Genomic DNA, 15,730 nt, shown 5'->3' on the forward strand with positions numbered 1-15,730 from the left:
GTATAAGTGTGCCAAGTGCTGTTGGAACCATGTACCTTCGCAAGTGTTTAAATGTGTGGTTTTGCTATCTGTGTCTTGGAAGTTCATTGAAAAACTGGGCTTATGTTATTGTAGGTTTCTGTCCAGGTCTTTCTTCTGTTGTAGCGGATGTCTGTGTTACTTCTTTGTGTTGTGCGTCACTGCAGGAGAAAAAATTCTTAAGACTAAATTTTTTGTTGTTAAGACAACTAAAAATCTAATAGTTGGTACCTGGTCCAATTTCTTTGTTTCCAAACCGTTGCATCACACAGATGCAGCATTTATTTAATGTGATCTGGACAGATCTCTAGAATACCATGCATCTTGGTTGCATATTACATTTCACCAGAAGATGAGAACAACTGGCTTTTAATTTTTTATTCTTCTGCTTAGTAGAGAAGTGTATATTCTTGGATAGCTGGCTGGTAAATTCTTCCACTCTTACATATGCAATTATACTTCTTGTATGCCTGACTCTCATATGCATATGTGCATACATGGCACAACATTAAATAGCTAATGTACACTTGTGATGAAGCTGAGACAAAATATGACAATTTTTTGGTTTTGCAGACATGGTCTGATGGGTTTAGGGGCTTTAAAAGCATAGCAGATGATCAGAGGCTTTGTCTTGACAGACTGCTATGCAGTAGTGTTGAAGATTTGATTCTGCTACCTTTATTTTACAGCCAACAGAAATCCATGGGAATACTTCTGTAAACTACTTCTGACTACCTCTGTGAGTCAGTGATAATGAAGGAAGAAAACCATTAATTTTTTAAAACAGTATCTGTACACCATTTTCTGGCTACACAGTCATTCTATAACAGTGTGGGAAATAAAAAAACTGTACAGGTCTTCTTTTCTAATGCATTGATCACTATGTAAGTCTGAATAAAGAATTGAAAGGGAATTTTCATTGTTGTAAGAATATCTTCTGTTGGCATTTAAGTTGACATCTCTTCATTGCTGCTCTTTTAAATGGACCCTTATAAATACTTTGGGACCTCGTGAGCCATCCGTCATGGTACTCTTTCTTTTGGCTAATAGAGGAATGAATTTTTCTGACTGTTTGGATAACTCTGTCCATCACTGAATTTGCAGTGTACATTTAATGTCTCAAATTCAGTTGGAAACAGAATAACACTACCAATGCAATGCTATACCTGAGCTATTTTAGTCTGTTTCTTGAGATACTTAGCTTAGGCATTTACTTGGCACTGCACTGCCTGGTGTAGACATACCTCAAAGCAACTATTCTCTAGCTGAAAGTGAGCATCAGAAAAGCATACTTAGAGCTGTAGGTATAAACCAGCAGAGTTTGGTTTGCTCTTGAAGCTGATGTTTTTATTGAAGATATTAAATTCTGTCCATAAGGTAAAGGTAAACCTCTTAACTAATCTATAGCAAAGTAAAAGTTGGTAAAAAGGAACATACTTAGTTTGTCTTTCCTGAGAGAAGGGAATTAATGTGTCTGAGACAAACCACTCCACAGTGTAAGCCACAGGTTCTTTTCTTTGTAATCTCTGGTGTATGGCTGAAAGATCAAAATTAGACCACTAAGACTGAGTGTTTTTAATATTGTAAGTTAAAAGAATCACAATGAAATTCAGTAGCATTAAGGAAATTGCAGAATTCCATTATGGTAAAGAGACAAAAAAAGTCAAATATGAGACCCTCTAAACTTACATTTTCCTAAAAAAATCAACCCCAAATTCCTAAGCATCACTGAAATAATATTTTTAAACCAAAAATATGACAGAGTACTGCTCTCTTTTAGATGGTCAGTTCTTTTTTCAACAGAAAAACTTGCTTGGATTGTTCTTGTTTAGAGTTAGAGAAGAACAAGGAAAGGTGAAGGATTCTTGAGCCACGTTCCCCGGAGCACATGTAACATGCAACTATATGGGGGCTTGTTTTCTGCAGGTGCAATTCCACATAGTGGTCTGTTGTAATTTTAGCCATGATTTTCCTTTTCCGTTGGTCTTTTTAGTCTATTGCATATCTTTAATGTTGTAATTAATCTAAAATAATTCTAGATGTAGGAGAACTACTGATATTTGTATTTAGGTGTTATCTTTTCATAGGTTTTCTGCTCTGTCTCCAGTCTTGTAGTATTTTATATAAATATACACAATTTGAAGTTGTCCTTTTGAATGTATGTGTGACTGCCAGCTGTGGAGTTACATTCTAAATGTGGTGATCCTTGCTTGACCTAACTTTCATATCCGAAAAACCGAATTCATGGTTGTTGTATTAACATAAATTTCTTCTGAGAGAGTATAAGATTAGAAAGTCAAATCATTAGAGATCCATGACCAGAAAGCTTTAAAATTCTGCAATTAGAAGAAAATTTTAAAAAGGAAATGTGGAAAGACATAGGATCACTGGACCCCTCCTAATATGCATAGAATCATGGGATCATTTGGGTTGGAAGGTCATCACCTTAAAGGTCATCTAGTTCCAACCCCCTGTCATGGGCAGGGATGCCACCCGTCTGTTGTTTAGTTAGTTTCTTAAAGGGAGAAAATATATAAACATGGACTATGCTTTTGGTCCCTATGTTTTTTTCCTGATACCAATTCATTGTATTTTCCAATAACTCAAACAGTTCTATGGTGTGAAATAAATTACTTTGAAAATAGGTTGGGAGCCCTTATGGTTACTACAGCCGGTGTTGTGAGCAATGCTAAATGACTTATTAAAGCTGACGTTTATAATAGCTCAGCTTTTGTGACTTGCTCCGTGAGTGTGTTCTTTCTGTGAGCACTGAAAGGATATGAAACTCCAGGTGGTTGACTATAATCTTATACTTGGTGAAGAATGGTTCTCATTTAGAGTAATTTAAAAGTAGAAATGTTCCCTGTCTGATTTTTCTTTTTTCTTCAGAAATTGAACTCACGTTAGTGAACATTAGAAACAGAACTTACGACCTTATTAGGTTCTAACTCATTGCAAAGTAATAGATAATCAAATGGCAGTTGTGAAAATATGAAGCAGGATTTGAGTCTGTCAGGAGGGGAGGGAGATGAAGTAAATCCAAAGGATGCATCTGCCATCCTTCATACTCTTCTCTAAAAATTTGCTTATGAGTTCCAAGGCTTTGGGGTACAGCTGGTCTTACAGTATAATGAAGTAGTGACTTTTCCTTGCCTGAATGTGTGACAGAAGGGTAGTTTATGATACTGTGAATTCACTAGTTTATTTACCTAAACATGCTCTACTGGAGTGTATGTTATTAGCATTATCCCATTGCAATTGTCTTTATTTCTGTTCATTTTTTCTAATCGTTCATTAAAACTTCCATTTTCTGTTTCTATTTTATACTTTTGGGGAGTATGTATGTGCCATATGTAGTTTTTGAAAAGAATTCTATGCAATTACCAGAGTGTAAAAGATCTTGCTTACAAAGGAAATCAGTTTGATTATCAGCAGTGTTTGCAAAGTGTGTTTGCAAAGTGTCTTTTGTTGAAAACTTTCTGTTGTCAATTCCTAATAATTCTTTTTTAATTAGTATCATAAGTAGCTCCCTGAGACCCAATAATAATGAGCTCCCACCCTAAACTGTAGGGATTCTATGAATGGAAACTTTTGAGAAGTCTGTATTCAGAGCTTTTTTTTCAAGTACACTTGCAATTATAATAGGTGTGGTGCTTCATGTTTCTTTTTGTGGTGGCCCTTTCCAACCTGTCCTGCTATGGTGACTGGAAAAGGGCTCTTCCAAACCTAACCTTTGTAGGCTAAATGAGCAAGGAGTTTGACACTAAAAAAAAAAATAAAAAATCAGAGCCGTGGGGGGGGTTATGTATTTTAATTTAATATAGAAGTTCTCGGAGATGATTTAAAAATGTATATTTATGTATGTGTGCTTCCTGTGTTTCCCTCACAGAGGCTGGACTGAACATCTGCCTCCAGCAGAGACAGCCATACTGTGGGAGATTGCAGAATGCCTGCCACAAGATTGGGGCAGCTGTGAAGGAGATTTGCAGTTCTAGAAAAAGTCCCAGAGCTCTCCTCACCTCTGATATCTGCTTAGGCAAACTGTCACTCATATTAAGAAAATTACGTTTTCTGTTAATAAACAACTGCAATATTTGTTTTACTACAGATAGTAGTCACTAGATGCTTTTGTGTAATGTTTCTTCTGAAAGCAGATTGCTGGCACTGAATTGATTTTAAATAGTTATTTGAACTTTACTTTTAAAAAATGCAAATCTGTCTGTGGGTACAGGAGGGAAGTGAGTGGTTGTTTTTCTAGGGTATATGTTCTGCTGGTTTTCTAAAAATTCTAGTTAGTGTGATGAACTTCATATAAGAAAAATATATGTGAAGGAAAATCAGCACTTACAGTAGATGAAGGTTTTATTGAGTGATTACTCTAAATGTAACTGGATTTTCCAAAAGCAGTGGTTTGTGTCTTTTAAGTGCAAGTCTTTCTCTTTCATATGTGTGATACATATCTCTATATAAAGAAGGGGAACTGAAGATGAAAATTGATTGACTAGACTATCTCTCCCATTTCAAATTTTGCCTGATTGATAGAATTTTGATTGGATCTGTTTGTTTTCAGCAGCAGCTGCTCAGTACTCTTCTTGTGTATTCACAGGCTTCTGGGTGCCTCTTAAGCTTTGTGCACTGCTGCAGCGAGCTGCAGCATGATACGATTTTTCACTGTCAGTGTCAACTCTCTAAAACATGATTTTCACCATTTTTCTGTTTCCTGATCCTTGCAAAAAACCTGTCACCTGCTGGTCTTCCTTCTACTCTCCTCCCTCCTCCATACACTTTAATTTTTCTTAATGCCTCTGTACATGACTTACCCATCTGTTGTGAATTCTGCAATTAATTCTTAATTAAATGGGATGAAATGCTGTGTCTTCAGAGAACACTGGAGCAGATTTCCATCTAAAAAATTGGAGGAAAGAGGAAGCTGTAGGCATTGACAAAGGCTGTTCTACTGGAGTTTAAGGTGTTTTTCCTATCAAACGCAACATCAGAGTTTTGGGTGTATTTTGAGTTTGCTGCCTCTTATTACTAACAAACGATGAACCTGTCTTTGCCTCTGAGTTATATTTGACTCTTGCTGACAAAACCTTCAGCCTCTAAACCTCTGATTGAACTGTGTCTTGTCATTCCTAAAATAATACTCATTCTTCTTTAGTCTCTTGTATTGTGAAAGGAATCTGACCTCCTTTTTCCCTAACAGTGTCTTTATAGGAGATATGTTACAGTATATATAGGAGCAACTGGAAACATATCCTAGGTGTATTGTGAAGGGTTTGAAATACAGCCAGTGGTCACAACTGACTTTGTGGTGTTGCTTTTTATTTGTGAGTGTGTTGGTTTTAGTAGTGTTTTCCATCGGGGTATCTCTTACTCACTGTGAAGCTTTCTTGGCTCTTACACCAACAGCCTGGTGAGCAAATAAAAGTTGTCTGTTATCCAAAAAAGTACTGATCCTCCAGAATGGCAAGCATAGCAGCCTAAGCACCATGAGATTAAAGAAGCTTTTGCATCTCTGACTATTCTGGTTAGACAGTCTCAGTATTAAGTTCCTGAAATTATAGAGGCTAAATTTCTTAGTCTAATTTTACTTTGCTGTTGTACAGTAAAGTTCACTGATGATTTGTCTTCAGATAGTGAAGGCAGTAAAGCTTCTCTATGATCTATGAAGGAAGAATGACTAAACACATTGCATACTTTATAATCAGGGAATTTGATAGTCATCAGATAAATCTGACATGACTATTGGGGCTTACACCTATATCACAGATTAAAATAAGAAAAAATAAAAAGGAGATGGCCCGTTTTTCAATAGAGCTACCTCTGATGGCATTTCTGGATATTTGCTATACTTTTATATGGTTGTAAGCAGTGGATTTTAGGAGTTGTATAAAAAACAAGCTTCTTACTGGAATTTTGGGATATAAAGAGGTAGATTTGGAGAGGGGTGTTGATGAGTTTGTTTGGTTTTTTTGAAGTCTTTGGGTAGAATAACCACTCATCTCCTGACTTTAAGGATTAAGGTGGTAAACACTTGTGCTCTTGTTTCTTTGTGACTCCTTCAGTTGGCACAGAACATAATTTTGGATAAGACCTTACCAGAGCCCAAATGATTTAAAACTGCTTGTCTTGGGAATGCTTTCAAGTGATGGTTTTAGAAGACTAGTTGATAGGAAGACCATGTTGAAATCTAAGATTATCAGAGTCCTCCTTATCATCGTGGCTTCAGACCTGTAAAATATCAAAGTGGCTTTGTTTTTTTAGCTTAAACTAAACAGAAGAAGTGTCAGTTCAAAAAAATAGTTAATCGCAAATACATTGGGATAAGATAAAACCTCGCTGTTAAACTCAGGTAGAACTGCATTTCTAAATCAGACAGAATTAATTTTGCAAAAAAAAATACTTTCTACTATACCTATCATTATAGGCTGATGCTTTATTCCAAGCAGGAAAACTGAGTGACTTTTCTGATTTATTTTTTTTTCTTGGATAATCTTTTTTGTTTCCTTTTGTGAGTGGCAAAGAATTCCGAACACTTCTAAGTAAGTGTCTGGTGCTGACAGTGACTTTTTCTTTGTATAAGAACTGGTTTAGTTTTATTCATTGTGAAAGAAATCTTTTCCCAATAGGTCACAGACAATCCCAACTGTAAGATGCGTCAAACACTCAACAACTTGTCTCCTACTTGGAATACTTACTCCATAGGGATGTAATATATCTCAACTGAAGTTTAATCTGCTGTATTTGCTCAAGGAACTTAGCTAAAATCTACTGAAAAAGAGAAAGGTTTGTATTGAGCTGTGGTTGCTTGCGTACCCAGTTCCATCTACCAGTTTCCAGCTGTAAGTCTCAGCACAGCCCCTTTGGATAGGGCAACATGATTTTAAGCGATACACTCACGAATATTCCTTCATCCCAGAAACTTGTCAAGTTGATGATTCTTTGATATTCTAGTAGGGAAGCCATTGTGGAAGATCTTGTGGTATAGCATGAATCATCTTATGAAGACTAAGACATATCTCTGCTCTGAGCATGAGAGCATTAATTCTTGCTTCTGTGACTTTCCTGTGTAAAATATTGATTATTTAGATGAAGAGATGCAAACCAGTGTAATATTTTTCCATTAATAAAGACGGAGATAACACATCCATATATCATGAGATGAAGTCAGCTTCTGAAATTAATTTTCAACACCAAGTATTTCTGTTCTGTCAATTCCCTGTGAAGACAGGACAACAAATAACCTTTAAAGACTTCGTTACAAGTAATTCCTTTTCAAGTGTGACATTTGTGTGGACCAGATTAAGTAAAAAGATCACATTTCCAAAAGACAAAAGTCTTACATTTTGGAGAAGATAGAGGTCATGTTTCTAGGTCAGACGTGTATAATTATAAGAGGTTCTCTCTGTTAAGGAAATTCAGGCAGATTATGTCCCTACACAGGCCATTACTTGTGGCTTTCTGTTGAAATAGGGACAGACATAGACTGCTACATGAACCAAAATTTTTATTTTCCATAGGAGTTTCATTCTTTTACTGTTTATACTAAAAAGAAGCTGCCTCCTTTCAAATGGATGTATGTAAGATTCCTGCTTGGTTACTCGGCCTGTTGCATTTATTGAAGTCTCTTGTGCAGCCCAGCCAGAGCAATTTGGGGGGGGAGAGGGGGGGGAAACTGTGAATACTGTCACTTTCCATCACTTCTAGACCAGTAAAATTAAAAACATCTCTAGTGCAATATAATAATATAGGAAAAGTACTTAATGTTGCTTTTAGGGACATTTACCATTAAACCAGGCTTTTATTTTAATATTAAAGAATATTATACTTTCTGTAATATTTCCAAATGGCCCATTGTGCTAAAAGAAAAGATTTGTAGGGTATTTGTAAGATCAGAAACTTTTGTGTCTGTTGAAAAGCTGACAACAGTGTAATTTTGATAGTATTTTGAGAAAAGTGTCTCAGACTGTGACCTGTGATACTTTGAAAGAAAATTTCATTAAATGTTAACTGTTGTTGCAGAGATATTTTAGAACCTGAAAAAGGTTTTTTTATGTTGTGCTTTTTTGGAGGATTTTGGTATGCTTCCTAGAATTGGCCTTATATATGTTGTAAACCATAGAAATACTTTAGAAGTAGATAATAGTATCTATATAGCTGTTAAACTCATTCACAGACATTAAAACACCTTCACAATGGGCGCTCCCATTTTGCTGTTCTCACCTACTAAAATACCACAGCTTGGAAAAAAATTATATTCTCTTGTTTCTGTTGCACTAGGGATCCAATCTTTTATATTCTCAAACTGATTTTACTCTCAGTGAGGCTGGTGATGCTTACTGTTCTTGCTAAGCCCTACCTAGGTGTAATTTAAAAATAAGCAGTACAGACCATGAAATAAAAACATTTTTCAGGTCTGTCTCTGTTGTCCGGCATGCTGCATTCCCTTTCACATTTGCATCATTGACAGGTTTCATAAACGTCGTTTCTTTTCCATCATCAGTCTTTCAATAAAATGCAAAGTAGTATTCCAGCAAAAGAAAACCAAGTTAGTGCATTCTTCCTGGATGAAGCAAGATGTGAACTAGTCTGTTTTGAAACTTGCTTTCCATTCAAGTCTGCAGTATCTGAAGTAGTTGTATCTCAATTATGTTTCTGTAAATTGTTTTGCATGGTACTCTCCTAAGACTTTGCAAAAACCTTTCTAAAGTTAAGGTAGGATGTGTCTCTTCCCTTTTGTTTGAAGGGACACTTATATAATTTCTGTAATGATACTGAAAAAATGTGGTGTATTATTGTTGAATCAGTGTAGGCTGTTGACTGCATTTGTCTCTTAATTGCATGTCTTAGATTCTAGGTGCACATAAGTGGTTTGCTTATGTTTTCTACTATTTTTATGGAAACTTCATTTAAGTTAATTGTTTTGTAGTTCTGTGGTTGCTTCTTTTTGGTGAAGCTACACATGGGCACAAATTTGAGTAAATAGTTTATGTAGCTCACTGAGTAAAAACAATCTGAAGTTAGTGCATGTGGTTTCCTGAACTTGCAAGTGGAAAGAGGAAAAGCGGCTGTAGAGCCAGCATCTTGGAGAAATGGCTCTCCCAACCATTTTGAGTATGTGAGTGAGAACTGGGATTGCTCCATGTGCCCGATGCCTCTTGTGCAGTAAGACAGAGCTGCAGCAGTTACTGTGTTGTTTCTGATAAGGGAGGATCCGAAGGTAGGATCAGAATTCTTCTGTCTTCTGGCCTACCCATCTTTTTGCTTTAGGGTGTGTGTATGGCCCAGTAGATGTGGGTTTTGTTCATTATATTTTTAGTGGTGTGTATTAAGAGCTCTACCACTGATCTGATGTATAAGTTTAGGCAAATTATTTTACCTTTCTGTACCTTATTATCACTCACTGTTTTTTCTAGAGTCGGCCAGTATAGCTTTGAGCTTTAAGTGGCTTGCAACAATTGTGCTGGGGCTATAAAAAATTCTCAATTATATTGGGCTGGCAAGAAGATTTCAGAGTTATCAGGATCCCTAGAAACATAAAGCAATGAACTTCTAAGGACTTCCAGTATTTTTGCTCCTGGAACCTGTCATATGCACAGCAGCCTACAGTGGAGAAAGCTTCAGGGACAATTCCTGCCAGTGAAACAATTCGTGTCCCTTTGCTTCTCCATTTGCAGCTGAGATTTTGTTTTTGTTTGGGGTTTTTTGTATGCAAATATTTTGGTACATGATTTAAAAGGTATGAAAAAGTTGGTCATCTCTGGCCTAGACACTAAACAGTTTTCTAGTGACTTTTCTATTTGTAAAATGCTCTCTTACACCATGAGGCCCAACTGCTGTTTCAGATAAACTGGAGAGTCACAGATCATGAACATACATCCTCAGTTGTTATATAGCCTCAGGTACCTTGTTATGAAACTTGCTCACCTGAAGGCTACTGTGAGACTTTCCACAAGCGAAAATTTTAATGTTATAATAGGTAAAAAATGAATAAATGTTGGTGTATTAAAATTCATCCCAGTTATCTGGGTGGCAGGGATAGGGAATATGTAACCGTGTTACTGTGACATAGAGAGTTGTGGCCTGCAAAATTGTATACAAAGTAGAGGACTTGATGACTTTGACTAATTGTTACCATTCTAATAATACACTCAAAACCAGAGCATTTTGCATGTGTGTTTTCATTATAAAATGGGAGACAGTTGGCACAGATCCTTAAATTTCTTATGCTGTTGTGGGAACTGTTGATCAAAAGAGGATAGGCCTCCTGCGTCTTTCCCACCTTTTCTTCTTTCCCAGATTCATAAGGATTTTTAGTAGTCACGACATGTTTACTATCAGTCATTTGTATCCTGTAGAATAATGTTCGTGTTTGCTGCCATCTGTAACTACTTAGGACATTCTTCTCTTGTCTTCATTTTCAGCTGTACGTCCCTGACCCCTGGACCCAGCTGTGATCGGTTTAAGCTACACATCCCTTATGCTGGAGAAACTCTCAAATGTAAGTTAAAAAATACTGCTGTTGTATCTTGGCCTTTTTTTCACTGTTCCATATCTCGTTAAGTTTTCCAGTGTGTCTGACTTCATGAGTTTTGAGATACCTGTGTTGTTTTCTCTTAAAGCTTCAGCTGCAAGAGCACACAACTATGAAGAATATCTCATATTTAAGTTTACAGCCTTCCATGATAGTATTTTGAAAAAATGAGTTATAAAAGCCAAAACTTACAACCCAACCCCCTAGTATTTCTGTATGTTTCTTTATATATTTCTAAATGTTATAACTTAGACAATCTCATGACCATTTTTAGACTCACTTGTAATTTGTATGTGCTTTGTGTTGTTTCTTTCTGTCTCTTTTAGGAAGAATTCTTTATTAAGCTCCAATAAAAGATGTCATTCTCTTATTTTATTAAGTATCTTTAAACAATAACTGGTATAATTGACCAGATTAGCAAAATGCTAATTTAGTGGTATTGTTAAATCCTTCTTATGCTTAGAGGATCTGTAGATATCTAGCTCATTTGCCCACTCTTGGTGTGTGTTTTGTTTGTCTTAGTTTATGTTTTGGTTCAAAGGATTAGAATAAAATTTTGGTTTGTATGTTTTTAGAATGTAAAGTTTTCTAAACACTTAAACTGCTGAAAAATGGTTGTGTTGTTTTTCATCTCTAACAACTGAAATATGAGAGAGCATGAAGAATTTCAGATGAAGTAAAATTCAAAGCTTGGCAATTACAGATTTAGGGCAGCTCTGGTAAAGCCACAGCTGGAGTACTATGTCCAGGTCTGGTCTGTCTATTACCAGAAAAGCATGGACATATTGGAAGGAGTACAGCAAAAGACCACAAAGATGACTAGAGCAACTGGAGCATCTGTTGTGCAAGGGGAGGCCAAGATAGATGAGGCTTCTCAAGAAGAAAAGGCTCAGGGCAAGTCTTACTAATATATATAAATACCTCATGGGGGAAAGGAATCTGGTTCTTCTCAGTGGCAGTCTCTAAAGGGAAATGGTTACAAATTGAAATATAGAAAATTCCATTCAAATGCTATAAAAAAACTATTTTGCAAGGACGGTCAAAAAGTGGAAAAGGTTGTGCTTGGAGCTTGTGTAGTTTGTATATCTCCATCCCTGAGATACTCAAAAACCAACTGGACATGGCTGTTAGCAATCTCCTCTGTTTACCCTGCTCTGAACTGAAGGACTGGACTAGGCAGTCTCCAGAGGTGCTGTCCAGCCTTAGCTATCCTGTGAGTCTGTGAAAATATGCTATCTGGAGAAGCAAGTACTTGATGTGAACAGAAATGGTGAGCATTTAAAACACTGCTTTGGTAGTATCCATTTGGACTGCATCATACACATGCTGTAGCTCTCTAAGACATTTTAAATATTAAGAATGTAGTTGCATTCCTTCTGCAATAATTTTTTTTGTCATTATGTCATGCACTGGAGGTCCTTATCCTTTATGAACAGAAATCAACAAAATTAAACTTCTTGTATATTTCTTTTAAGCTTCCATTTGGCACCTATAAGGGAAGTTGTCTTTACCAGAAGTTGATCTGGAAGTTTGCTTATGTGTTCGAGAGAGGAGCCAGGCTCATGTATCAGCCTACTATGACTATTTTGTCTATTCTAAATATATTAGATTATGGCTCAAGAGTACTAGTTGTTCTTTCTCACAAGATAAAAATGGACTATTAATTCCTAGCTAGCACGTATTTGAAGAAAAAGGATGTGGCTCTGCATTTATTCAGAATTTTTACTAAGTAGTGGTTGTATTATATGAAGCCAACTACCCTATGAGGGAGAATATGTATTTAAAATTGTTGTACTGTGTAGCAGACTAAACTTGTTGATCTTGGTGTGTTCTGCAATGTGTAGTAAATTCCACTTGAGTCTTGTTTGATGACTGTGATCAAGATGCAGTCAAAAGAAGCTTCATTGGATGGCATGCTTTAGAAAATGGTATCATATTTTCTATGTGACTGTCTTATTCATCGCCATACAGGGCCCTATTCGTGCATTCTGAGAGCTTTAAGTCTTTTCTTATTTTAGGTAGAGGCTAGGAGTGTTCCTAATTCATAAATGAAAATTAATAGATTAAAATGCTCATATGCAGTGCATAGGCTTGCAGACTATATTAATATGCTAAATGACTGTAGTCCCATTAAAATACCTAGAAATATGAGCTCTTATATTTTTAGTATCACATAAGCAATTAAACAACAAAAAAAACCGTAATGCTACTGTTCTCTCCACCTTCATAAAACCCAAACCACACATTTTAACCACGTTTTATATTTTAACAAGACCAACTGAGAGTGATGTAAACAAATGTATCTTTTTCAGAAGTATCTAATAATAGTGAATTCAAGTAATAATAATCCTCCGCGTTTCAGTGTTAAATGTTTGAAAATGCTGTGAATCATTCAGTCTCACAGCATGTGGAATAAATAGTGATGTGAGGACATTCAAGAAAGCTTTAATAAATTTGTGTTTAGATCTGTAATGATGGCAGGGGAAGACAGCCATAGTGTGCAACCGGAGATTTTTAGATTCTTTGTTGTAGCTGTTGCTAGATCTGTTATCTTTCAAGGACAGAATATTTCTGCAAAGGAAAGTTGTGAAATCTGCCAGAATAAAAGGATTGGCTGAAAATGTTCAGGATCTCCAGTGTATGGGCCTCGGTATGTGGTACTAAACACAGGCTGAAGTGTCTAGTTCCTTTGTGGTTTGTGTTACATCCTCTTTGCAACAGATTAGGTCTTTGTATATCATCAATCATAACCGCTGCCACTGCACAAACACCCCAGCATGAATCCTAGTGTGTTGAAAACTGTTGGTATGCAGCTTTGGGGAAGTATAACTGCATAGTTACAGTCCTGTTTTGCGAAAGACCAGAAAATTCACGGTTTCTTGAAAAAGGAGAAAGTGTACTTGCAGGCAAGACAGTGGCTGACTACCTGTAGTGTAAAATAATTGCTTTGTTAGCTTTGGTAACAGCAAGTGTCTTGTGAGTTCAGATTGGCTTACCTTCACCTTACTCTTGCAAGTATTCAGAACTGCTTGAATGTTACACTGAACACTCACTCAGCTCCAACCACGGACCTTGGAGATACCCACAATTTTATACTAAAGAAAATATTAAGCCAGTGTTCAAGATAAATTAGTTTGTCATACTAATTATCTTCCATCACGCTTCAGAAATTTTCAAATTATGCTTTCAGGGAGGCACTTTTACCTTATTTTCTTCTCTAAAGGAAAGAATTTTTTTTTTGGTTTTCATGGCGAGAATGGTTAGAAAACTTGAGCCTGCTCTTATTAGCCTGTCAATTAAAATCTGAGACAGCCATATTGTTTTTATTAGTTCATCCAGAAGTCAATGTTGTTACATTAAACTTGATGCTTTTCTCTGTATTTGAGTTTTTCAAAGCTCTTAATTGGAGTTTTAATTTCTGGAAGGCTGTCTGTAATACCCTGTAAGAGGTTGAATCTGTGTTCCTACGACAAAACTGATTTTGTGTGGTATGTAGAGCTATCCTTTATTGCTAACTGAACAGCAGTATCTGCTTAGTAAAGTTCAGTATTCTGTCTGGAGAAGTATTTGTGTATTTTGAGGTGAAGCATTCTGTAACTGTTGCAGATACTGAGGTCTTAGTTGATAAAACATCATGGCAGATGTCAGTAGAAATTGTCAGGATAAGCACAGTTACAAGCTGCAATAGTGTCTACTGAATAATATTAATAATTAAAATACATCATTTAGAATCAAATTACAATTTTGTTCCAGCAAACCCTGGAATATTTTGGTTTTGGTTTTCCTTTTTCATTCAAGCTTTCGTTGCTGCTTGCTAAAAGAGTCTGACTTTTTTTTTTTTCCTGTGCTCTTCACATTTTCTTTTTCAGGCACTGATGCCTCCTTCCCTCTCTGACCTTGAGTGCTGTCATCTGGAATTTCACAGTGATTAAACAATGTGTTGCCCTTGTGATGCTACTGTTCTCTGTGGCCTCTTGAACTCTAGTATTTTCATATTCTGTCTGATTTTCGCTATTTTTATGTGAGTGGATTATAGCTCTGGGTTCTACTGCCACCACTTTGTTTTCCTTGATCCCGAAGAACATTGCTTTTTTTCTCATTTGAAGCTTAGTTTTTCTTTTGTTTTGCTTCTGATTTCTGTTTGTTAGTTCCTTACTCATTGTAGTTATCGGCCTTAGAGGAGGAAATCAGTTTTGCTGCCTAACTAGTCTAAGAATATTGCCCATAATATACAAAATCTCATCTGCTTTTATTCCTGTGATGGAACTCTTTCAGTAAGTTCATCCAATCTTCCTGTGGCTTTCTATTTTAAGGAAGCAGTTAAAAATAACAACAAAAAAGATAAAGAAGAGCCTGACCTCCTTGTTGCCCTTTTAAAGGCTGCTTTGCAAATTTATTTGCTAAACACTTGTTTATCGTGCCAATAAGCAATTGTAAAAACAATTTTGCAAGTTATTGTAAGATTTAGAATTCTCATAAACCATGTTGCTGCAATGAATGTGTCAGTGTTTTGTGCACCATTCAGTTATTTTACACAGGTTGTGGTTTAGTTGAGGCTCTTACAGAAAGGATTTCTTGATTGCTGTATTTCACATTATACTTAGGTGATATCCTTACCTGTATGGTGTGTTTCTGCTGGGTCATGCAACGTGCCATAGATTTTTCCAGGCAATATGTTTTCTCAAGTTTGTCTGAGTCTTGCTTTACAGGGCAGGAAGAATAAATCTTTTTCCTTTAGTAACTTTTTCATTATTCAATGAATGTACCTAATGGGAGTGTCAAGAGATAGTCTGATCTTTTTGCAATATTTATTTCTTCATTGAATACAAAGTTTACAACAATATTTTCCTCTTTTAAATAATCACCTTCCTCTCACTTGTGTTTTTTGTGGGGTTTTTTGCCACTTTTCCTTACGTAGTGGACTTCTATTGAGCAAGTAAATCAGAAGTTTTTGCAGGTGTAAGTCTTAAACAGTGTATTTCTGCATCAAGAGAAGTGACCCTAGAAGTATCTATGTGCACGTGTGGACTTACGGAGGCTTAAAAGATTTTACATTAGGCTTCCACACTGGTACTGCCATTGTGCCTTCCAACTTTGCTCTTTCCTCCTTTTCTCTCCTGTTTAGGCTGCACATACTGGTGATGGTCTGCAGTCCATTTGGTTAAATGTATTTAT

General features: G+C 36.3%; 1 protein-coding gene across 2 annotated transcripts in view; it reads left to right on the forward strand.

Annotated features, from left to right (window-relative positions):
- The window catches only part of BABAM2 (BRISC and BRCA1 A complex member 2), a 168,189-nt gene that overhangs the window by 10,850 nt on the left and 141,609 nt on the right, over window positions 1-15,730 (forward strand). For both annotated transcript variants that reach the window (XM_051782898.1, XM_051782899.1), the window contains exon 3: window positions 10,446-10,522. In XM_051782898.1, the coding sequence (XP_051638858.1) occupies window positions 10,446-10,522 (77 nt within the window). The remainder of the gene's footprint in view (window positions 1-10,445; window positions 10,523-15,730) is intronic.

This window comes from Manacus candei, unplaced genomic scaffold (genome assembly GCF_025592945.1).
Source record: "Manacus candei isolate 608988 ecotype Guabito, Panama unplaced genomic scaffold, ASM2559294v1 h1tg000017l, whole genome shotgun sequence".
NCBI classification, from domain to species: domain Eukaryota; kingdom Metazoa; phylum Chordata; class Aves; order Passeriformes; family Pipridae; genus Manacus; species Manacus candei.